Source organism: Lissotriton helveticus, chromosome 7, assembly GCF_964261635.1.
Source record: "Lissotriton helveticus chromosome 7, aLisHel1.1, whole genome shotgun sequence".
NCBI classification, from domain to species: domain Eukaryota; kingdom Metazoa; phylum Chordata; class Amphibia; order Caudata; family Salamandridae; genus Lissotriton; species Lissotriton helveticus.
In genome coordinates, this window is record NC_136068.1 from 1,695,402,323 (window position 1) to 1,695,428,732 (window position 26,410).

Sequence of the window (26,410 nt, forward strand, 5' to 3'; positions counted from 1 at the left end):
TAAAACTGACGCAGTGAAATCTACAAGATTTCACTGAGTCAGTTTTACGACGCTGCTGGGTCAAATCCTTACGCCTGCTTGAAGCAGGCGTAAGGAGTGACGCACCACGTTATGTATGGGTGGCCTCTGTACATTGCAGGAGTTGTGTCGCACTTGCGACGCTACTCCAGCAATGCGCCGCCCGTACACCACAAGATGCGTCACGCATCTGCCCTTCCTTGCACCATGGTGCGCCGCATTTACAATGCGGCGCATCTGTGGTCCGCAAGGAGGGAATTGCGTGACGCATCTGTTCTGGCGCATCCCTGCTGATTTGCAGAGATGCGCCAGAACTCATAAATCTGCCCCACTGTGTTTCTAACTTTAAGCAAGTTTGTTGTGTAACGTTCCTACATGACTTTATTTATGCCCCATACCAAATCAAGAAAAGAAAATGCAAGGTATTTGTAATTGCTGTGATGAACACTCTACTCTGCATTTAGTCCCGCAATCGTTGTCTAACCAAAACTGCTGAATTGTTCACAATTTCTTTTCAATTTGACACCAAAATTCATTGCGTGTTATGACGCTTCAATCCAAGTCTTTTCCCTATAGGTATTCTCCCTAAACAACTAACTGTGCAGAACTTGAACGCCCGGTGCACACAACCAATCAGGTGCACATTGTAATATATTCTAGGAAGAGAAGCTATGGTGTGTTTGAATTGGTCGTAGGATTTCAATTTATGGGATAGGCTGCCATGAGCTATTGTGAGTTATCCTTAGGCTGTGGGGACTTGTACCTTCTATCGTAGTTGAGGCTCCAGAGAGGTTCTGTTGATGTCAGTAGCCGGAGGATCCTAGTGACCCATGTGAACGGGATAGTTGCTGGGGAGTAGATTTCCCCAAAGCGGGCTCACTTAAACTCGAACAGGTCTGAATCATTTTCACTTGCGTAACAGCTCCTGTGCTTCCTCCATATCCTTCCCTGACATTTAATGTAACATATTGTGTTCAGCTGATACCACAGGAGAGGGCAGGGCATGGCTGTCAGATGCTCCTTAATAGGGGGGTTCGGTCCTACCACCCAGAAGCGAGTGGGCGGAAGTTGTTCATGAAAATATTAAGATTTGGCTGCTGCCATTTAGGTAGCGCAGCTCCCCACTGCTCGCACCGCAGGCGGCGGTAATCTTGCTGATTATCACGCCGGAACCGGTGCCTCAGAATCATGACAGCACCAGTGCCGCATTGCATCACACAAACATCACTCTGCTCAGCTCCCTCCACGTGAAAGACAGTGTGCACCGACTGTGAAACAAAGGAGCAGATTTACAAGCCCCCTGAGCCACCACTATGTTTACAAGGAGAGGAAAAGCTTCCCTGCGTGACTTTTTCTCTCCTTGTAAATATGGCCCCTTCACATGCAGCACAGTGCGTGGAAGGGGCGTTCCATGGGTGTTGCTGTGGGTGTTCCCACGCAACACCCTGGAACAAGCACATCTCCAGATTTACGAGAAATCGTAAATCTGGAGATGCGTGTGAACGCTACGCCACCCTAGAGGTGGCGTAGCGAGGTGCAACGAGGAGAAATATTTTCATTTCTCTTAGTTTTTTTCTCTTTCAATGCGTGCTGCATTCTACAGCACGCATTGAAAGAGGAAAAAGCCTCTTGTGATTGTTTTTGTGCAGGAAGGTGTCCGTTCCTGCACAAAAACAATCTCCCTACGACGCAGGCATCCTTGCACCATGGTGCAAGGATGCCTGCGCCGGCGCATGGCTGCAGTTTATGCGCCATTGCAGGGGAAAGCACAGAGATGCGACATTTTCTTGTAAATATGTTCCATCTCTGTGCTTTCCAAACTAACTTGCTGCACCATGCTGCGTTACTTTGTTGTAAATCTGCCCCAAAGTGCGTTAGCTGTGGATGGCCTCTCTGTGGCCGCACCTCTGCTTGCAAAATAAATTTTCACTGATTTTGTGGGAGCCAAGGCTCCCAGTTAACATGAGCCTGGGTTTATAAACCTGTATTAAGAAATGATGCATGAAAGTACAACATTCACAGACGCTTGCTGACAGAAAATGGAAGTAGCATTTATGAGAAAACAGTGAAATAGGAGAAATGTTGCACCTTTTTGTATTCTGTAATCGATGTATGCAGAACCACTGTTTGCAATACTAAACAGAACCCTCGAAAAGGATTTCATTCTGCAACATTAAACAGTACCCACTGAAATTATTATTTTTTATCGATCATGGTCACGTTTGCCAAAAAGAATAGGCAAAACCTGTGTATAGGTTCGAACGGCAAGAATAATTGACTTTGTCAGTGCTTGTTTTCATTTTTAATTGCACTGATGAGAGCATTCATGACTTTTTCCTAACATTCTGTGCGGTCTGCCAGTGACTTGCCTATAGTTTGATTTCGATTAACTGACATATTCTATGTTGTTTTGTTTCCGAGTGTGAAAGAATATATCAGTTTTTCACAGCTTCAGCATTCATTGGTCACCCAGGCCCTCGTCAGCAGCAGACTCGGCTACGGAAACACCCTCTACGTGGGAGCCCCGACCAAGCTCATCAAACGACTACAATGAATCCAAAACGCCTCGGCACAACTGATCCTCGACGTACCACGCCACAACCACATCACACCCACCTGAGAAACCTGCACTGGCTCCCCATCAACAAGAGGATATCTTTCAAGCTCCTCATCCACGCACACAAGGCACTCCACAAGACCGGCCCAGCCTACCTCAACAGATGGCTCTCCTTCTACTTCCCCAACCGCCAGCTACGCTCTGCCGACCTCTCACTTGCCACTGTCCTGCGCATCCGAAGAACAACCACCAGTGGTAGATCCTTCTCCCACCTCGCCGCCAAGACATGGAACACCCTCCCACTGAGCCTACGACAGACCCAAGACAAGACCTTCTGACCTTCAGGAGGATACGCAAGACCTGGCTGTTCGATCAGTAGCGCCCCCTCGCCCCCATCAGCACCTTGAGATCCTCGCGGGTATGTAGTGCGCTTTACAAATGATTAATTGATTGATTGATTAATTGGTTAGAGTACAAACATGCTGTTTATCTGGATCTGTGTGCCCAATGCCTGTGCAGCTCAGATGAAATCAAGAGAATTCTCAACTCCTTTGGAAAATGTGTGCGCTTGCACGTGTGTTTGTTCTGACGCTGCAGTGTCAGTGTCAGCAATGTATCCGTTCCGTCGCTGCTGATCTGACAATGTGATGGAGAAAATGCTCTGTGCTGCCAGAGCATTTGCTATCATAAACAAGCATTGGCATAGCCAATAGGTCTCGCCTTTGGGACCTTATAAGTGTTTAGTTATCCCGCACAATATCCTTGGTGCAACAACATCAATTGTTGCATGACTAAACACTTATAAGGTCCCAAAGGCGAGACCTATTGTCTATGGCCAATGCTCGTTCATTATCCTTATCCGACTTCCTTTTCATAACAGCCCTTGCTAGTTGCTTTGGTCGAAATTCAGGCGAGGGAGTTAATCACCACTACATATGTCTTGGCTGTGGGCTTAAATGTCAATGGTGAAATTTGCTTTGGGGAGTTTGATCTGTGACGATCTATGGTTGGTAATTACATGTGACGTGTGCATAACTGTTTGACTGTGATACAAGTTGTTCAATTACTTATATTACTTTACCTTGCAATCCATTGCACTTTAGCAAGTTACCAGTAACAAAGCTATTGCAGTTTAGGATTTTTCTAGATACACAGGCTATGCATTTCAATACCTTATGGTGTTTGTGCTCAGAAATTAATCACGTAATTTTGAACAGCATTTTAGATATTTAAGACAACCAGTCACTTGCACATTCAAAACCTCCAAATGTATATCATGGAAGGATGTACATGACTTGCAGAGTTGAACCAGGTCTTGCCATTCAAGATGGCTGCGCAGAGATCAGCTGGGCAGACCTACAGATTAGTTTAAACTCCCCCTTCAGGTGAGAGGCTTCCTTTACATACAAGGCGAATGGGAGTGGGTGGGGGGGAATGGAGATAGGGCTGGGTTAATAGGAAGATTCCTTCACTATTATTAAAATAAGTTCATCCTTTCGGTGGTTCGACGGATGATATGGATTGGGTGATGAGGTTGACCCTGGCAGATAGAGAGTTTAGATACCTTGGGATCTTTCTTTCCTCAGTCCCTGCTATTCCATGGGAGCACAATATGTTGCTGCTGGCTTGAGAGGAGGTTAAATTGTGGTTGCTGCTACCACTGTCCTTATTCGGAAGATCGGCCATTTTCAAGATGGTCTCCTTACCCCACCTACTATCAATCAATTAATCAATCAATCAATCATTTGTAAAGCGCACTACATACCTGCGAGAGTCTCAAGGCCCTGTTGGATGGGGCGCTACTGATCGAACAGCCAGCTCTTGAGTATCCTCCTGAAGGTCAGCAGGTCTTGGGTCTGTCATAGGCTCAGTGGGAGGGTGTTCCATGTCTTGGCGGCGAGGTGGGAGAAGGTTGTTCTTCGGATGCGCGGGACGGTGGCGAATGAGAGGTCGGTGGAGCATAGCTGGCGGTTGGGGATGTAGAAGGACAGCCGTCTGTTGAGGTAGGCTGGGCCGGTCTTGTGTAGAGCCTTGTGTGCGTGGGTGAGGAGCTTGAAGGATATCCTCTTGTTGACGGGGAGCCAGTGCAGGTTTCTCAGGTGGGGGGTGACTTGCCCGTGGCGTGGGATGTCAAAGATCAGTCGTGCCGAGGAGTTTTGGATGTGTTGTAAGCGTTTGATGAGGTTGGTCCGGGCTCCCTCGTAGAGGGCGTTTTCGTAGTTGAGTCTGCTGCTGACGAGGGCCTGGGTGACTGTCTTTCTTGTATCTGTCGGGGTCCATCTGTAGATCTTGTGGAGCATGCGGAGGGTGTTGAAGCAGGAGGAGGAGACGGTGTTGACTTGCTTGGTCATTGAGAGCGTTGAGAGCGTTGAGTCGAGGATGATTCCCAGGTTGCGTGCGTGGTCGGTGGGTGTCGGGGCAGCCCCCAGTGCCTTCGGCCACTAGGAGTCATCCCAGGCTGAGGTTGGAGCCGAGGATAAGGACCTCCGTCTTGTCCAAGTTCAGCTTCAGCCGGTTGGTCTTCATCTAGTCGGCGATGGCCTTCATTCCTTCATGGAGGTTGGCTTTGGCGGTGATGGGGTCCTTGGTGAGGGAGAGGAATAGCTGAGTGTTGTCGGTGTAGGAGATTATGTTGAGGTCGTGCTGTCGGGCTACGTGTGCTAGAGGGGCCATGTAAATGTTGAATAGCGTCGGGCTGATGGAGGATCCCTGGGGTATGTCGCAAATGATCTCGGAGGCTTTGGAACGGAATGGGGGGAGGCGGACGCTCTGTGTTCTGCCGGAGAGGAAGGAGGTGGTCCAGTCCAGAGCCTTGTCTCAGATCCCTGCAGCGGTCGTGGTCAATGGTGTGCGGAGGGCCTGTTGTTTTGCTGTCTGTTGGGGCTGTCTGGGTGTTAAAGCTGTCCTGGATGTCTGCTATCTTGCGGTGGAAGAAAGTGGCGAGGGAGTTGCACAGGTTTTTTGTTCGGCGGGATGTTGTTTATTTTGGAGCTGGAATTGGAGAGTTCCTTCACGATGTTGAAGAGCTCCTTGCTATTGTGTGCATTGTTGTCGAGGCGGTCTTTGAAGGAGGTCCTATTGGCCTTCCTGATGAGGTGGTTGTGGTTGCGGATGGCGTCCTTGTGTGCTGTGTGGCTGTCCGGAGTTTGTTCACTGTGCCATTTCTTCTCTAGTTTCAGGCAGGCTTGCTTGGAGGCTAGGAGTTCTGGGGTGAACCAGCTGGCCCTCTTGCTGGTGTCTTTGTGGGGGGCTTTCTTCAGCAGGGCGAGGGTGTTGGCGCAGTCCTTGATCCAGCGTCTTAGGCTGTGGGTAGCGTCTTCGGTGTTGGAGGGTTCGATGGATGGGCTGAGAGCGAGGTTTGCGTGTAGTTGGTCTTAGGTGATTTTGCTCCAGCAGCGACGGGGGATCTGTTGGGTGCAGTAGTGTGTGGTGGGTTTCTGGAACGTGAAGTGGATACAGCGGTGGTCGGTCCAGAGGAGTTCGTGGTGTGGCTGATGGAGACGTGCGGGCTTGAGGAGATGATGGGGTTGAGCGTGTGGCCGGCGGAGTGGATGGGCGTTGTGACGAGTTGCTTCAGTCCGAGGTTTGTGAGGTTATCGATCAGGGTTTTGGAGTTGTTGTCATTGTTGTTCTCAAGGTGAAAGTTCAGGTCTCCAAGGAGGATGTAGTCGTTGGAGGTCAGGGCGTGCGTGCTGAACAAGTCGGCGATGGAGTTGCTGAACTGGGGGCAGGGTCCGGGGGGTCGTAGATGTGGGTGCCTCTGAGGATGGAGTTAGGGTCTGTTGGGATCTGGAAATGCATGTGTTTGGTGGTGCTGAGCGCATCGTCGGTGCTAGTCGAGACCCTGATGCTGTTCTTGTGGACGATGGCGATTCCTCCTACCAATTTCAGAACTACCCGTATACTGCATCCCTTACGTGGTTCCCAAAGCTTAATGCGCATTTAAGTCAGTTCTTATTGGGGTGTGGGCAACTGGCACAGCTCTCTGTACCTGCTTCCAGTCCACCTTCTGCGGTGGAATAGCCACTGTCTATGTTCAATCATACTATACTGCCACTCACCTACAGATTCGAAAAGACTGATGGTATTGTCCACAGACAGACCAGGCCTATGCTATGGAGAGATGGGCCATAGCCAAAACATCCCCAGTACATTTGCTTTATAGCAGGGCAGACATAATGAGTTCCCAGGGGGGTACAAAGGCCTCAGCCAGCACATGTAAATGAAGACGCCTGGAAGTGCAGCGATGTTTATTTGCTGCATTTCCAGGGTATCTTAATTTGCTCAGAAGCCCTCAGAATGCCGAGGGGCCAGAGGTCGGTGGCTGTGCTGCTGGGGGCTTGGCTTGGCAGTGTCTGGAGTCTTATTAAGACTCCAGCACGCCCAGAGTTGTACACAGGTCTTTAAACACCATTTGCATACCTTTGGAAACTGTTTACTGAAATTGTTTTTTTTCCTTTTTTCTCACAGTGGAAGGCCCTTTCTAAAGGTTGACTGGTCACCTTTCTGTTGCTTATTGCTATATGTGGGTGTCAATGTGATACTTATGAGGGGCAATAAAGGCCAGGACAATGTTAACGGATGTATGACGATACATCGCGTTCTATTACAACGCGTTGTGTTGCATCGCGGTCCTGACAACGCAAGTCGTTACATCGACTTGCGCTGAAGGTTGCTGGACTTAGGGACAGTGTGAATTACTATTCCAGCTCCAATCTACGTACATTTGGGAAGGTGTTGAAATAGTAATTTACACTATTTCTTAGTCTAGAGCGCCCTCCAGTGCAAGTCGATATAGCGGCTTGCGTAGTCAAAACTGCGATGTAACATATCCCGTTGTAATTGATGAGTGGTAAAGGATGTTTCCCATGTTAACAAGTGTAAAAATAGCAAAATAGTGCAGTAATGCTATCCCAAAATATGCAGCATAATTTGCCTTTGCTTGCTGCAGAATTTAGTCAACTATTCGGCAGAATTTGGCCTTCTCCTGCCACATAATTCCAGTGGCCCTGTTTATAATGCTGTGAGGTCCCAGCCTGTGGCAGAAAGCACTGTGAATATGTCTGTCATTATTTTAAAACAGTATTTACATACTCTGAGCTAGGCTGATGCAAAATGATGCAGTAATTGAGATAAAACAAGTTCTTATAAAATATACTTTTTAGTAATAAGTAATCAAACTGTATCTAATGCAGACATTTTTGTAAGTGTCTTTCCTAGTCCAGATCCCAGCTGATAACTCCTTTACATTACATCTTAAAAAGAATAGATCTTTGCCAACATAAAGTTTTAGGTAGATCCACTGGAATTATTCAGCAGAAGAGGACAACGTTATGCGGCAGGTTTCACTAAATTATGCAGAAAGAAAAGGTAAACTATGCGGCACAATGCGCCACATTTTTTGGTTAGCATTACTTCATTATTTTGTCATTTTAACTCACTGTAACACTGTCAGGGGAGATATTCCACCTCATTCATACCAGTCTACCATCCAAATACAGCAATAAGCAACTACAAGATTACCAGTCAATCTTTGCAAAGGGCCTTCCACTGCTCCGGAATACTTTGTCATGCTTTATGTAACTTTTGTTCCGTTTGAGCTCGAATCAAGGTTTTTATGTTGGAATCTGCAGATTATGGATTATGTAGCAAATGCAGTAAACTGATAATTATGTGGAAAACACTGCTACTGTAGAAACTCATAATTCCAGTGGCCCTGGTTTTAAGTGACTCAATCAATTAATGGCTGATAAGAAGGCTGGTTTCTTTTTTAACTTTCTGCACTACCACCACACACTTCAATTTCAGGCAGAGACATCTCAAAGTCAGTATTAACCATTCAGGGGCAGTTTTTTGTGAGAGCTGTGTCCATGGGATGGCAGGTGGGGTTGCATTGAGATGCAGAGCCATAATCCCCTCGATCCTTGGGGCCTCACAGTAATGGTCTAGGAGACAGAGGAAAGGAGCGAGATTCATGAATAGTGTCAAAGAGAACGCCCAGAATAGGGGGCACTGTATGCGGACTCATTTTTATGTTTACAAATGGCCAGAGATCGCTTCTTCAGAGAGATACCCCAAAGAAGGGGATCATACAAGTGTTTTTGTTTTTTTTAAACGGAAATTAATTAGTGAAACTGGTACTGCTGCCAAGTGTGTAAGTGGCCACTGCTGGTCATCATAAAGGAGCAGATGCAGCAGGACTGGGGCCCAGGGATTTGGGGGGCCCACTGCATCACAATTATGACTGTCTACCTTTGAAAGAAGGGTCAGCAGAGCTTATTGTCCTTTCAAGCATTAGGACAGAGGTGATGATCCATCATGGTGGGGAAGAGGTAAAAGAGGCACAGGAGATAGCCTGCTAATCAGGACTGCAGTTATCATTAGTGCAGCAGGTATAGTTGCATTGGGGTCAAAGAGTGTGAGGGGCTCCCAACACCCCAAATATAGGGAGCAGTTTGTTTGGGATATCTGTTTTTGTTTGATACATTTGCTGTTTTATAAGTCTCATATTTGGTGTGGTTCATAAGCTATAGAAAAAGTATTCCTGAAATCATCTCATAAGCACCGCTCCCTGCATGCAGCCATGTCCCTCCCGCTCCCCCAATCCTTGCCATAAAGTTTTGGAGGGGGGCCCGACCTCAAAACATTTTGCTTAGGGGGGGCTCAGAGCAAAAAAGTTTGAAGACCTCTGAATTAGACTGATCTAATTGAAATATCTACATAGGGCGTACTACACAAGGAGCTGCCTGTGGCGCATGAGTGTTATTGGTTCCCCCCAAGTGTTTACGTTGAAGGGTCGAGGAAGTCACATTTTTACATACAGTGTGGGCTTCCAGGGTGTTGACTTGCTTCTGGATGAGGGTAGTGTCCTGGTTGAGTGCAGTCTTAGCCTAGGTTATCCCTCTTGTCCCAAAGCTGCTTCTCCTACATAGTACTGACGGAATTGGGGGGAAATCACTATAAAAGACACATATTATTTCTCACACTAGTGAAGAGGGATGTAGCCTAGTCAGTGGAGGGCCAGGAGCCACCGTCTCCTGGGGCATGGAAGCGAGGGATGGACGTCTGTGTGGGGTTGGAGGTAGCAGTGTTCCAGGCAAGGGGTGCCCCCAAAAACATCTGAAGATTTGGCAGAGGAGGGCTCTTTGCTAGGGCTGGTATGTTCAATTGAATTCTTCTTGGACAGTGAGGTTAGACAATATGGCCAGGACACAATAGATACTGTGGAAGGGTTTGGATGTGAATTGTATAAAACATTTAATACTGTGTCATGGGCTGTCGTGCATATGCTTTGTGTTTTTCATGGTTCTGGGGTTTCATTCTACAGAGTCTCCTCTATGTAGGTATGTGGCCTGCAAGTGTCTTTATTTTGCTGGAAAACCCAATTAATAAAAGGTTGTGGGAAAAAAAATTATATGGATACCTGATTCTTTAGACGGAGCTATTTCTGGAAAGTTTTCTTGAAAGTTGATCCTACTGTTGTTACGAACCATTTACCCTTTCCAAGAGAAAGACCTAATCCTAAAGAAAGTCAAAAGACTTTACCTGTAAAGGCACCATTGTAAGTAAAGTATGGCATTCTGCCAGGTTTGTGAGCAACATTGCCTTTTTGAAGTGGAGATGAAAGGCTTGCCCCCACTATTAACACAATCAAATCCACTCAATGCCTGATCATTCAGACATGTCCAGATGTAAGGTATTCATCTACTGCATGACATTCTCCTAGAGGGAAACTGGCTGTCAAGAAAAGACTGAATGCCACTCTCCCCAATACGCACTTCACCTAATAATCAAGTGCCTCTGGGAAGGCCAGTTGATATTTTGCTCATCTCCTCTTCAGTCTATTGTTTGCACCTTGGTATTTCACCAACAGCCGCAGTCGGTAGGGGAGTACCTGCCAGGGCAGTGACGTGGGGAGGGGGAGGGGCAGGGGCAGGGTGGGGGTTAATAATGTATGGATAATGGATGTTTGCAGGTAAGTAAACATATATATAAATCAAATTAATTTTGTTGCGTGCACTGCATCCCCAAATGCAATGCAGTGCACGGTACTCCCCCACCGACCACGGCTGTTCACCAAGCTGTTCAAAGATTCTGTGATAGCAGATCTTTGGGCTGAGGAAGTTCCCATGATCAAGCCCCATAACAAACTGGATCTCATTTATGACGTGCAAGTGCTAGCAACCCTATATATCACATGAGAAGAAATTAATTTAGACAAGTCAGGTCTAATTCCCAAAAGAAAATGGATTTTCTGGGGTCCACTGTGGATAGGAAGGCTGTTTGTTCCATCAGCCTCTAGAGAGAGGAGAGTCAAACAATGTTGTTGAAAGATGTACCCTTTGTAGGCTGGCTTGGATTTAAGGCTTCTAGTTTTAATGCAATCATGTGTGTGTTTGTGTGTGTGTGTGTGTGGGGAGGGGGGGTGATTAGGAGAGTGGAAGAGTGGATGGAGGGATGCCATAGTGGAAATAGCCAGAGGAAATAAATAAACTACACTTGAAATACGTGGAGCTCCTCGATGGTGACTTGGAGATACAGAGTTTGGCAGAGAAAGTGTGCTGGTTGCATTCTGCCAGAGGATGGACAACCTTTCAGTAATGAGATTTACAATCCATGTCGATGGAACCAAGTTAAAAAAAAAACTGGTAGATGTGGAGAGAAGTTTATCACGGTTGCAGGATTCAGTCAGGACTGGATGTTCACTTTCTGTATTACTTATTCAGTTTTAATTGCTCAGCATACCAAAATGTAACACAAGGACTACAACTCCCATGAGTCATTTAAATAAACAAGCAATAGTCTACCAATTCAAATCTTCAGGGTCTTCCCTAGTCCATATAAAACAAATATTTTCCAAAGAAAAGCAATCCCTCTTTAGTCAGTGCTCAGCAGTCAGATAAGTATTTTTCTTGGTTACTGTTTTATAGATCGCAAGGATCATGATTCTTCCTTTGATAAACTAACAGGTGTGGAATAACTATATTTATTCGATGGCAACAGCTGATCATGAATCTCCCACAGGTCCGCTTGGCTGATTTCAATCAGTGCTGGGCCTGAACAGGTGGCAGGCACACCCTGTGGACGATTGGAACCGTAAAGAACAGAATATAGTGGTGCACTAGCCAATCTAAGAGTGTTGTACCTGCAGTGCACTCTTTCTCCCCCTTACGGCTCCTTATCTTCCTTTCCAAATATGGCCCCTGCTCCAACGGTATTGTGACAAAGTGAGCGACAATTGCTGAGGGAGTGCCAGAGCAGTTCTAAAGAATTGCAGGACTCTGAAATAAACTATGGGGAACATTTAGGTTGCTTACTCTCTACTTTCAATGAGGTGAAAGGGTTTTAGAGTGTCCTCTGAATCCAAGGACGATTTTACATGAGGGTTACCCCAGGTTTGGTGTACAGTGCTGAGTTAGAGCAATATAAGTTCAGCGCAACACACCAGTATAAAACATCATTGCTTATAGAGGGAGCATGTAAATGCATTCTCTTACTCCACATTTATTAGAAGTTTGTATATGCCATTTTGTTGGCCTTTAAGAATCCAAGCAGCCAAATCTTGCTCCTATCAGCTAGTTACAGCATGGCGCTCTCATGGAGGAAGACCATAGACCTTTCGACCCACATGGATCTCATATAGGTAAAGGAAGGGTAGTAGCCAAACATATAAGACCCTCTACTTCCTTCCAATGCCTTAAGCAGGCTTTACTTAAAAAGGCACAGTAGCACTTTAGAGAAATACCTGTATGAGGACCACTACAGAAATACCACTGGAGAGTAAGGTCTGTAACCCTAACCAGGGGACCTATAAAAATTAGGAAGATTCACAGAGGTCAGGGGCTGGAGGAGGACTCGATGAGGAACGGGGTCCCTGGAGACCCTGATAACCAGAGGTCCAAGTGCCCCAGAGTGGACAGCAAACCTGCAGAAAGGGGACAAAGGACCCAAGATACAGAGGCTATCTACCAGGTGTCGTCCTCAGAATGGAACCCCGGTGGGCAAGATTGCCCAATATGTGAGCAGCAGAATCGGAAAACTGACTGGCCACCAATTTACTCCATCATTCCAGAGATCACAGAGCAGAAGGTTGATTTTAGTGGATTTTCAGCTGATTTTTCCCAACCAGAGGTTTTGCAGAGGATGATGAAGCAGGTAAACATTCTGTAGGAGTGCTAACGCACATGGAGGGTAAACAAGTAAGGACTGCTCTTACACAAATAGAAGATGCATGGGTCCTCTAGATGGTAACAGCATTCTGTAAAACTCCATTCTGAAACCTGAGGGAAGGTGGGTCAGTTTACCTTACCTTTTCAATGGCAGATATGCTCCTCAAAGACCAGTGATTGGGTAAAAATGCAATAGTATTAACAACTTTACACCGGAGGTGTTTCCGCAGCAATATCTTTCGGGTTGCAAAGGATCAAGGTCCTCACCCAGCCAATTAATATGAGAGAATTCAATCAATAGCTACACAGGAGGTTTCTCCAGTTCTTGTATAAGCAACAGGTGTACCTTACCTTTGAGCCCCTTTTCTGCACTGTGGTGGTTTACTAATGTTTTGAAGCTGGTCATAGAACGTTTGAGAGCCAGACATGTTAGCCTTATGTTCCACCTGGACGATTCCTATTGATGATTTAGAACCCAACAAGTCTGGCAAAAGGAGATATGAGGCAAAAGAGCTGTTGCAGGAAATAGGTTTCATCATCGGTAAACAGAAATAGAAACTGACACCACCACAAAGGATCATTTTTCTGGTTTTCAACACAGATTCACCTCAGCAACAGCTGAAACATGCCATGAAGGTGATATTCCTAAGAAATGGATTAAGGAAAACGTGCGCAAGAAAATGCTGGTCTCCTAGAGACAGTTTGCAAAGCTGGTATGACTAAGCATCCTCAATGCCGGAAATCTTTCAAGGCCCTCTACAATACAGGGCACTACAGAGACTGAAGGCCTCATATCTGTAGAAATCACTGACAGATGTAAGAGGCACTCCCGACTGGGAACAGGGGCAAGAAGGAGGGATGAGGGGTCGTTGGCAGCCAGGACAAAATTCAATGGTAGTTGTTTCCCATGGAGGCCTGGAATTGGAAGACCATTTTCTGCTCACTGCCGGACTTGGTTATAAAGTTGGATGCAAGTTGCTCAGGCCAGGGAGAACGATGTGCAGATATCTCCATGGAAGGATTATGGTAGGAACAAGAAAAAATTATTTCACATCAATTGCCTGGAATTGTTAGCAGGGTCATTTGTGGTGACATGCCCGCCTAAGAACAATTTCTACTGTTCCACCGTACTGATGATGAACAATGCGTCAGCCATCCAATGCATAAGCAAACTAACAGGAATGAAATCAAAAATTCGGGCAGATCTAGCCAGGGCTTCTGGCATTTGTGCCTGAATACGAAAATATCCATCACAGCCCAATAACTTCTGGGGAGACAGAACTATTGTAGATTGGACCTCAAGGATTTCAGCATCTGGAAACTGGAGAAGGAAAGGTTTCAGAGAAATGAAGAAATGGGGTTCAAGCCAGATAGGCCCATACGCATCCCAGCTGGATTACCAACTTTTGATGTTCTACGGTTATAGGCTTGATCCCCTAGGAAAGGTGAGGTATGTATTCCTTCAGGGCCAGCGCCTAGCTTATGTGTTTCTGCAATTACCCATGGTGACCAGAATTACAGGACAAATCAGAAGACACTAAGTGGAGCTTGTGTTGGTGACGCCACTATGGAGGTTACACATATGGTTTCCAGTTCTTCTGAACCTTTCTTCAAATCCTCCAATTGTTCATCAACATCCAGACAACCTGAAAGATGTTCAAGGCAACTCAAGTCAACTGTTACTGGAAGGAAAACTCAGAAAGATGGCCTGGAGGATTACTATAGGTGCTCGGATATCCTAGAACTCTATGAAAATGCTTTTGGTTTAATCAGGAAAACATCGTCGGACATTACTGTTACATGATATAGCTTTGCATGGCCCCACTCGTGTTGGGCGGGGATCTGGAGCAGGGATTTGGATTCCATGGTGGCAGATGTAGTACACATACTGAATTTTGTTTTTGTCAGATTTGGCAGGTTCAGGGTTGACTTATCACACAATTAATGCCTGTAGGTCAACCGTATCTTCAGGATACATACCAGTTCATGGTATACCTGTCGGAGATCATCCAATGGTTTGTAGAGTTCTTAGAGGTATACAACTCTGTCCTATTGGAGTCTCAATACAATACAATGTGGGATGTGAACTTGATTCAGAGGTACCTGGAGTCTTGGCAGGCTGATCAATTTTTGTTTGGGTGAGAAGTTTCAGGTAAACTTGCATGTTACTAGGTCTCATCTCATGAAAGGCAATGTGAGATGTTAGATCATTGGATAGATCTTCTAGGATCCTTAACCCAGAAAGGGTTACGTTTCCAGTATCTAGAAGAACCAAACCTAGCAACGTCATTTCTGTATCTAGAAATTTCCAGGTGATTTGAAATTGTGTGTGGCGAGATGTATTATTGCCTATGAAAACAAGATTAAAGTGCTCAGTCCAGGAAGTCCAAACCAAGAATTGAGGTCCGCTGAGAAACCTTACAAACTGGTTTCACCTCCAACAATCACAAGATAGGTCAGTTGGATCATGAACGAAGCGTTCACTGATACTTCATGCCCATTTGAGAGCCAACTGGATAAACTTACATAATCTGATCATCTGGTCCGGACACAGAACTGAAACTTTCATTCACAATAGCTAGGACATTTTACATTCTATCAAGGACACAGACAGAAGAATTATCCCACCTGGAAATCCCATCAACAGTTTTCAACACCGGGCTACATACAATATAAGTATGTGCAATTCTGTTGGCTTTATTCATGTGCAAATAACTGCAAAGGTTCCTGAGATAAAGGGAGGGACATTCTGAGAGGATAGTTCCTTAAATCTATTTGATTGCCCTTGGAAAGAAACAGAAGCAGGACTATGTCATACATTGCATGGAGGAGTATGAGAAACTTTGTTTCAGGATAGCTAGTTATGTTTACAGTGAGACAAATAACATGCCAGGACTAATAAAACAAGTTAGTAGACCAGGAAGACACCCATTTACAGGATGGTCGAAACAGGAGAACAGATTACAAGATCCTCCAGAGGCTAATGGATGGCTGAGAAACCTTTTGCAGAAAGATCTTAAGGTGACACGTCATTGTTTTCCAGTTTATAGGACAATCATTTTGATTGGGTAACGGATGCTTCTCTACCATCCTGGAATACAGGTGTTAGCTATGCCTTCCAGCCTTTGCTGCTGTTACCCAGAATGGTGATGCTAGACTCGAGGCAACGCTAGTGTGAATTTACCACATTTGGGTGACTCAGATGAAGTACTTAGTATTTCTGGTACACTCAAGGAGTGGCTCAATCGTTTATACTCAGAGTCTGGGATCCACCCGAGGTCCCCTGTAGACTAACAGGATAGTTATAGAAGGCCTTCCATTGATAACCCAACGAATTTCAGAAGTAGGAAGTCTACCACAGGACATTTGAGCAATGATCACCCAATTGATATTACTGTCGCAGATGTCGAGCAATCTTGAAATGCTTGCTTTGAGATGGGAATCCGAAGGTTTTCTTCTAGCAGCACAACTGAAAGTGATTTTGTTGATAGCTACTTTGTCAGGAGACAATAAGCAAAAAATGGCAATATAAACTTGGGAGACAAATAATAAACTTAAAAAACAAACATAAGAGGACTGGTTAAGAACAAGGGTTGGCTGAAATGGACAGATATGTAAGTTCCCAGGACTCTACAGTGGTGCTTAAAAGTCAAATAGTGTTGTATTTTTAACTAACTACATCCCATTTAAGTCTTGCGATTTTCAATCAAATTAATGTAAGGTAGCAGTTTTTGCTGAAATAAACTAAGAAAAGAAACACATCATGTCAATAGGCTGCAAGAAGTCTGATGACTTGTATTCATCTCTGCAGCTTCCCTAAAGCATTCATTGCATTGGGCACCGCTAGTCCTGTCCAAGCTCCGTACCACTGATGGTCGACTGGCAGCTCCACCAACTACTCTTGTGGTGCATTATCAGCTACCATCTTAAGTTCTCAATAGAGGTATGCAGTGAGTGTAACTGCACTGCATCTGCAGCTAAGCCGCCCTACATCAACAATTTAAATGAATACAATATCCTTAAATGGACTCTTAGCAACAAATAGAACACTCAGCAGAAATAGCTATCTATCGATTATTTCGTTTAGTGTGTGTGTGTATATTATATCAATCTCTTTCCTAGGTGATTCATTTAAGCAATCTGCACACTGCTGCGTGATCTTTTCTGTGCTTGCATGTGTTTATTTTCTCCTCTTAATTAAATTCAACACTGAATGTAAAAATTCTAAATTATTGATAAAATATTTTTAACATCACCAGATACCTGACCCTGGAACACGAAGCAGGAATAACTCCACCCTCTGTGTACAATAGCGCCTTTCAATGTAAACACGCATTGTACAAGATTTGTAACTGGCTAAGTAAGAACACTGTATTCTTAGTAGCAGTATGATAATCAATGCCAGTTAGCACTTGAAGATTACAACCTACTCCACATAATATTAATTATCCAGTATAAAAGGTGCCCTCAAATAGATTTAATCTTTACTTAGTCCTGTTTTACATTTTGATTTGCCCAATATTGGAAGCATCAACTGTAGGTAATTTTCTGCATTAGCCTTCATAAGGTCGACTGTGCTTTCTTGCGCTCCTCTACAGACTAATCATTTAATTTCCAGGTCCACACATAACAGTGGTGTTCCCTAGTGAGCTTATAGAAGTGCTACATGTTCACTTAAACAACAAAAAAAGGGTAAAAAGACGCATGGAGACCAAACCACACCCTTTACGTTTTTTAGCAACATTCTACAGCGGTGTATTGTATCCTTGAGCAATTACAACTTATGCCAGCATGTAATGAGATAGGGAAAAAAAACAGGTTTATTTGGGGTTTGGTTCACTCACAAAACGCAAGGCACTGCATGCGTGAGAGCTTGTGTAATTTCGTGGAAACTAGGTGGGGATTCTCTGGTAACGCTGCGATGATTTCCCAAATTACACAGCTCAAGCTACGCCGACTGCATTTACAAAATCCAAATGTGTCCCAGAAGAACCCGGGGGCCTTCTAAGGCCATCAATCACAGAAACTATTGCAAAAACGCTATTAAATTTAAAAAAAAAAAAAATTCCGAAAGACGTGCAATGGGAGTGGAGCTATTTTTTCTCCACACTTAGCAAAGAGATGAAGTTCAGTTTCCAATGTCCTGGTGAGGAGGAGTTTATTGAAGGTATCGACTGCTGTCTCAATCAGTACTGCTCAATAAAGAAAACAAACGCGAGCCTCGTGCAGCAGCAGGGGAGGGGGTCTGCAAGATTTCCTTGCGGAAGCCTGCGACCATAAGGCGGCACCATATGGCGCTGCGTGCTCCCGCCATGAAATCGCCAGACATGCACGCGTTGCCATTGCAAGCAATGCAACGCTTGCACGTCTTTGCAGGGAAAGCTGTGCCGTGGCATTAGGTCTCTCTCCTATGCAGCGCATGCGCGCTGCATAGGCGAGACCTAAAAATGACAGACAAGCCTGGTGGGAATGGCAGAAGTGTGTGGGATGTTGGTGGTAAACCATGATAAGATTTTCACAGAAGGGAGTAAAAGGTTTCCATGGCAAAAGTAAATAATGAAGGTAATACTAGAACAAGCATTGGCATAGCCAATAGGTCTCGCCTTTGGACCGAATAAGTGTTTAGCAACGCAACAGTTAATGTTGTTGCACCAAGGATATTGTGTTGCATAACTAAATATTTATAAGGTCCCAAAAGCGAGACCTATTGGCTATGCCAATGCTTGTTTTTTAAGGCACGGGAGATTAAGTGAATTGCCCAGACCACTGGCTGTTTTGCCAATCGAAGACTCAAACCTCGTTCCTCCAGTTCCAAAGTCGACAGCTCTGCCAATAGTGCCACATCACCTGCTGTGATCAGTGCTTAACAGGTGCACTGTGTCTGCACTAACAGGCAAGGCATTCAAAGTCAGGTTATAGCACGCAAGTCTGGTACATCCTGGACCACCTCATAAATGCTGTGGTCTATGTAAAAAGCCTCAGGTGTGACTCAGTGTGCGCTAGAGCAACTCACATCTTCCCTGTTGCACACTAAAAAACTTCAGGTGTTCGAACTCACCAACCTACAATTTACAACAAAAAACAGGTTATTAACTACATAGGCAAAACCAAATTAATTTACCAGTGCTTGTTGTAGGTGTTGCCTAGGCAATCTATACCCATCACACATTACGATCTTTATCTCAGATGCACTGTTTACTGAATGAAATATTTTACTTTGCTCTTTCACTGCAAGGTTACTCATGACTCAAAATGGAAACCAGATCAATTGTCTTTGAAGATACTCGTTGTCTTCTTACTTTTTAAAAACACGCCACTAGTCAAATCTGGATTAACCACAAGATGGCAGGAGTGTGTAAAGCAAATGAATCCATACACCATTAATGCTATAAGAGGAACAGTTTTGTCGCCTTTCTCTAAATAGCACAAAATACTGTTCTTGTGCAGCGTGCAAATGTCATCAATGTGAATCCCAGAACTGCTTAATTTTATTAAAAAAATTAAGAAAACGGCCAGAAACAAACCCATGCGTAATGAGACCCCCTATAGTACTGAATTCTTCGGATGCTCAAACTAACGTCACAGTTTGCATATGTGGTTGTGTACGGACAGGTAAGGAAACAACGTAAAGAAAGTAAAGGCACGCCCTAAACACATAAACAGTATGCCCCATTTTATAAAAATATACAGCACAAGTTGCTAATTTAACCCAATCTAAGTTTGAAGCATATCACTTAATATAGATGGCAACATTTTCAGCAGAAAGACAGATTTAAAATCAGGGCCGTGCAAAATTCCTCTATGCCAGCGTAATCTTGCTTTACACTTGTTCCTCAAAATTCCCAAAGTCACGCTATTACACTTGTTTTAGCATGGGGACAACAAGACAAACAAGCATTTCAAAGAAAAGCAGGGCGGAAATAAATGAGTAACAGGATACTAGGGCTATGGCGGCAGCTTCCTGAAAGGCCATAAATTGCTTTAGCAGATAAAAAAGCACGTGACCAAGGAGGAATGCATCTGCCAGCCTGCTCACTCCGGAGACTCAAACGCCATGGGAGTGAACATTTTAAGAAGAGGTGGGACATGCACCCGCCTTTGGCCAATTGCGTCCTTTCATTTTTTGAAAGCCACACGCAAAGGCCAATTGATGTGAGAACCACATGCACGAGCTTACAGAAAGCTTTCAGAATATCTGGATTGAAGCCAAGAGGCCTTCTCCTAGAGCAGCGCATGCACTGAGCTAGGCGAGACCTAAAAATGTGTAATTCAGCAGGATGTTATTCCTCTTAAGTACCTATGTTAGGGCCGGGCTATTTACCACCATAAGGAGTGGACGTGTTCTGCATAGCTTTGCTTCTTTGAACCTTTAATCTAAAGAATGTATCTCACAAAAGAGGAGAGATAACTCACAGAAGGGTTGTATCTGTCAACTCTTCTCCGACTCTAGAATACATGCTGCCTGTTACTGCACCCTGAATGGTTTTTGTAGGCAGTCAAGAAGTTGTTTACATTCTTTTCTCAACTGAGTGCTGATTACATTCTTGCACTGCTTGCTTCTTTATCATAAAAAATGTAAACTTGTCCTTTGGAGAAGAGAGGAGTAATAATGACATGACAGCACAATTTCCAAAGGCCATCACCAACTCCCACCAGATATCTCTTTTGTGAGTAGTCTTTCTAAGAGATAATTTATTTACTTAGATCAGACAGGTTTTTTCAGATACAACAGTAAACATGAAGTATAATACATGTTCATTTTTCTTTGCCGTTAATCATAACTCCCGCCACCGTGGACTCATGGACCCAAAAAAACATTTAGGTTTGGATTTTTCAATAGCTCTAAAATTGACGATTAGTTGCTTACGGGCTATTTGACATTTATACATGCTGGTCTAATGCAAAACTTATGCTACCTGGGAAGTTAACAGTATTACCTCAGTGTCTGTAATGCTCACTTTAAAATATAAGGACTTTCAGCTCCTTGTGATAGTTACACAAAGCAAGCTTTGAAATATAGTCTCTTTGAGTTATTATTTTTCTGTACTTTATCAATTAAATGTGAAGACAATAGCAGTTGATTTCATTGTCTCTTGTTTGTTGTTGGTTAACCAGGAATGTCATGCAAAAGGCTGTAAATATGCATTGACCCTCAAATGAACAAAAAAAAACGTCTCACATAGAGAATGATTACTTTCTCAACCCCTTTCTGCCCAGCTCCAGCCATGATTGCCTGACCATTTCTGTGTTGCAGTTTCTGAACGACCAGAGCCAAAAAGATAAAGTCAGTGACGCTCTTATTTTTTTTTTTCTTAAGCTGACCTGTGGAAATCGCATCTTTTAAAAAGGGTCTGTATTGACTTTATGGGACATAGGGAAAAACTTATTTCAATAATTGTGATCTCTGCATCTCATTATCCCATGTTTTTAGGTCGAGCCTGGGCAACACATGCGCTGCTCTGAGAGGCATGCTCATTTTTCAGCAGGGTGCCCGCTTTCATCAAATACGGCAGATTCGGGAGGCCAGGCACTTTTACTGCACAGCGTAAAACTTTTCTCTACACTGACGCCGTGCTTCATTTTGCAGCACAAGACACAATTGATGGACAAAATGCAGAACAAATCAGAACATGCACCCTCAGCCAAGAGATCTGGGTTAAATCCATCATTTTTTCATCAAATGCAGTGTCTTTCGGAGGAATGGGGGGCAGGAGCTTTTAATGCAAAGCATAAAACCTTTCTCTACACAGGTGCTTGCTTCATTTTTTAGCACGGCACTCACTTTCATCAAATGCAGCAGCTTTGGGAGGCCGGGCGCTTTAAATGCACCGGTAAATGTTGCTATACCCACAAAATTGTGCTGCATGGCTATATACATAGGTTCCAAAGGAGAGACCGATTGCATTGCGCATGCTTGGTAGCAGTTGTAATTCGTGTCCATGAGTCTGTGCACATAGGGCTCGATTAGGATCGTGGTTTTCCAGCATCCTCCGGGCCGGCAGAAGCCACCGCCGGCCCGGAGGATGCGGGAAAACCGCTGCAGAGGCACAAAAGACCCACCGCCAAATTAGGATGGCGGTGGGTCTCAAAATCCATACGCAGCTTTTCCGCGCGGTCGCTTTCCGACCGTGGCGGAAAAGCTCTAACATGGCTGGCGGTGTCTATCAGACACCGCCAGCCATATTAGGATAGCGGCAATCATATGCTTTTCCACGGTGGCTTTTCCGCCGTGGAAAAGCATACGGACATTGACTTGGGGGGCCCGTTGCGGGCCCCCTTGGTGAAGGGTGGGTGGGGGGTGCACATGGGGGGGTACCTATGGTACCCCCCTGCATTTGCGTGGACAAAGCGGCAGGCACCGCGCGGTGCTTGCTGCTTTGTGCACGCAAATGCCGTGCATGCATTTTTAACATTGCGGCGGGTGCAGCTTGAAGCTGCACCCGCCGCAATGTTAAAGATTGAGGATGTGACCGCCACCCTGGCGGTCACATCCTAATCTGCACGGAGGGACCGCCATCATAATCGGCCCCTTAATGTGCATATTGGGTGATGCATAGAAATTACCATGCACATGGTATGTTGGATGTGTATGGAAAGGCACGCACAACTAATGCCTAGATCATATTATGCATACAGTATATTGCAGAGCTGAATGTATGACGTTACAAAGCATACTTTTTACAACGCATGCCTTTACAATGCATTTTTGACAACGCAAAATACTTTACAACGCATTCCATTACAACGCATGCCATTACAACGAATTGTCTAAAAACTACCTTTACAACGCATTCCATTACAACGCATACTACCTTTACAACGCATACCATTACAACGCATACCATTACATTGCATGTATGGTAAGTATTGGATAGTTTAGGGGCAAAAATTACTATTCTAACTCCAGGGGGTGCAACAGTAGGGTAAGTGTTGGATAGTGTAGGGGTAACAATTACTATTCTAACTCCAGGGGGTGCAACAGTAGGGTAAGTGTTGGATAGTGTAGGGGTAAAAAATTCTATTCTAACTCCAGGTGGTGCAACAGTAGGGTAAGTTTTGGATAGTGTAAGGGTACTATGCGTTATGATGGCATGCGCTGTAATGACTGCGTTGTAATGACATGCATTGTAATTACATGCATTGTAATGGTATGCGTTGTAGTGTCATGTGATGTAATGGTTGCGTTGTAATGGCATGCGTTGTAATGGATCTTGCGTTGTAAAAGTTTTGTTGTAATGGTAGTGCATTGTAAAAGTTGCGTTGTAAAGGTTGTTTTCCGCAGAGCTGAGACCAATAAAGATTTTTTCCTGTTAGAAAAGTTTTATGACAGAAACATCACCTTATTGAAGAAATTATGGCCATTCTTTAGGGATGTGGTCCCATTTTCTTTTGCATACAATTATTTGTGATAGACGCACTTCAGAATTAGGAGAGGAGCATGCAAAATTGGTGAATTGTTTTTCGTAAGCATCAATTATTTTGTGTTATTTCTCTTTTTCGACTTTGTGGGTTTCTTTACTATTACTTGTCCTTAACCACTCCTTCAGCACTAGAATTGTGTATATAAAATGCATAGATTCCCATAACACTCCTTGCTTCCAACTGCTGGTTATGTATGTGTAGGGTTTGCTCACTTGGGACTTAAATATCCGCAAGCTTGTCTCAGACTTTAACTTTTTGGAAATTTAGTCAATTTTCCACATGTGCAAAGTATGATATGTTTTAGCAATAGACAATGAGAACAACATTCACTTATGTAAACTAGACGCTTAGATGGGTCGTCTCTATAACCTCATTAACCCCTGAAAGAGCAACCATCGTCCATGTCTGCAGACCGAGAGCTGGTGTTCATCTTCCTCATTGGCTCTCGGGGTATTCTCTATATGGCTAGGATCTCTTTATCCAATCCCTTTAGCTCTGCAGCAACTGAACCTCATCCATGATCATTCTGCACCCTAAAAACAATCCTGAAACAAATTTTCCTCTATCTATCAATCAATCAAGCAGAACATTTATAAAGCGCGCTACTCACCCGTGAGGGTCTCAAGGCGCTGGGGGGGGAGGGATGTGGTGTGGACAGGGGTTGGAGGGAGAGCCGGTGTGGATGGTGTTCATGATTTTGATGGTGTCTTTTTCGTTGACCTGGATCCAGGAGAGCAGGAGGTCGGTGTGTTTGGTGGGTATTGAGTTGGTGGTGTCGGCGTCTGTCGTCGGTGTCAGGGTGTCAAAGCTGTTGTGGATGTCTGCGATCTTGCGGTAGAAGATGGTGGCCAGGGAGTAGCAGAGTTCTTGCGATGGTGGGATGTCATTCGTGTTGTGGGAGGCGAGTTCTTTCAAGATGCTGAAGAGCTCTTTGCTGTTGTGTGCGTTGTTGTCAATGCGTTCCTTGAAAGAGGTCCTTTTGGTGGATTGTATGAGTTGGTGGTGCTTGCCTCTAGCGTTCTTGAGGGCTGCTTGGTTGTCTGGTGTCTGGTCTTGGTGCTACTGCTTCTCAAGTCTACGACAGGTTGGTTTGGAGGTCGACGTTTAACAAGATGGCTCTCGTGTGGGTGCGCCTGTTGGAGAGTTTCCTGCGCAGCGGTCAGCTTTTGTAGGGGAGGAAGGAGGGACGAGCAGCTGGGAGACGAGTGGAAGGTGAGGGGTCAGTGGAACAGCGGCGGCAGGAAACAGAGGGAAAACAATAAACACAACGAAGGGGGCACAGATGAGCAAAATTGAAAATAAACGGTAGCAGGCACAATTACAGAAGTTAAACTGACAAAAACAGTACCAGGTACAAATACAGCAAGTCAATCACTCAGGCAAAAGCGGAATCAGGGTAGACTCGAACCCTGCAACAGAGGGGATGGCTGGCATCAAGGCAACGCAGGGAACCACGGATCTGCCGGGGAGGGTGAGGTCCTGGGACCAAGGTCTGAGGACTCACGCACGCTCCCCGGCAGCGGTCGGCATTTGTAGGGGAGGGGGGAAACGGAGGGAAAACAATAAACACAACGAGGGGGCACAAATGAGCAAAATTAAAAATAAACGGTAGCAGGCACTGTTACAGAAGTTAAACAGAGGAAAACAGTACAAGGCACAAATACAGCAAGTCAATCACTCAGGCAAAAGCGGAATCAGGGTAGACTTGAACTCTGCAACGGAGGGTCTGGCTGGCTGGGGTCAAGGCAACGCAGAGCATTATGGAGCTGCCGGGGAGAGTGAGGTCCTGGGACCAAGGTCTGAGCACTCACCGTGTGCAGTAGAATGCCGCACATAAAGAAAGAGGAAAAAACTAAAGGAAATAAATATATTTCTCCACATTACACCTCACCTGGGGAGGTGTAGTATTTTGAGGCATTCCCATGTCTACCCCTAATGGCAAATCTGGCAATGCCACAAAGTCCTTGGGTGGATGGATGGGAAAACCGACGCTCCACCCCACCCACGGAACGTCTCCCTGGGGCAGAGTATCGAAAGGCTGCCGTGCGTTACTCTAGATTTATCAGAGCCACGCAAGGTGACATTGCGTGGCTTGATAAATCTCACTAAGGTTTTGCATCGCAGATCCTTGATAAATTTGGCCCTTAGTACATACATGTTTCTTGTATATAAAACACAAATACAAATTTGACATTTGATAAAAGCCACTCTTATGCCTAGTAATTTTCTCTTCTACTCCTTACAATTATACCACAAGTCGATTATTACCCAATAAGGAAAGAATCTTATTTTAAAGTACTTAGAGTGTGACTCATTCGGAGTAATAATAAAGCATGGATATTATACAGAACTTGGGATTCAATACCTTCTCAATAATTATTAACAAGGTACATTTGTTGCTTGATTTCCCGTTCCTTAGAATTAAAAGAGAAGCTTGGGATCATTTTTAGCCGGAGTCACAGAGTGATATTATTTCCAGTATTATTGTTGTTCCAGTATTAAATTAGTCTAGGTGCCCAAGCAATGTACACATTTTATTTTACTTAAATTCTCTGTCGTGATTCTTGCTCTAAAAAGTGATCTTTTTTGCTTAAATGACAGTAATTAAATGGACACAATCAGATTACTTGTTCCTATTTTAATCAAAATGGAAGCCACAAAAGACAAACTACTAAAGTATTTTTTGTTGCTTTTCGAATATCACTTTCGGATTACTCACCCTTATCTTTCCAATTTCACCCTTGTAGATGGATATCTTGTAGCCGTACACATAGATGTTCACCAATCGCACATAGGAAACCACTTGGTTCCCTCGGTTGTCGTTCTTCTCATCGATGGTGAAGGGGACAAGCGTTGGGTCGGTGCCGCAGTACTTAGAAATGGTGTAGGAACATGTGCCCTGGAAGTCATAGTTGTACCCATCATAGGTATGGAAGTGAGGATCTCCCCATCCCCAGCAGGTGCCTGAATAGTCTGGCACACACACCGGGTTTCCATCCTTGATCTTACAGGTCTCCTTTGTTCGGCATTTCATAGATTTGCAAGGGTCTGAAACATGACATAACATGTAGATTTTAGAATTTAGCAAGTTTTTGTGACAGTTTTAACACTCTGGCAAGAAATGTAATATTTGAACATTAGATGTCATTCTCGCTAAGTAGGTCATATGTTTATAATCAACAAGATTGCGCTCTTATTTTGCTGATAGTCTTCTTATATTGAAATTTGGAAAGGCCTGTGATTG

General features: G+C 44.6%; 1 protein-coding gene across 1 annotated transcript in view; it reads right to left on the reverse strand.

The window, feature by feature from the left end:
- The window catches only part of LOC144769642 (uncharacterized), a 1,000,462-nt gene that overhangs the window by 882,383 nt on the left and 91,669 nt on the right, over positions 1 to 26,410 (reverse strand). Inside the window, exon 12 of the mRNA XM_078653818.1 lies at positions 25,886 to 26,214. Coding sequence (XP_078509944.1) covers positions 25,886 to 26,214 — 329 coding nt within the window. The remainder of the gene's footprint in view (positions 1 to 25,885; positions 26,215 to 26,410) is intronic.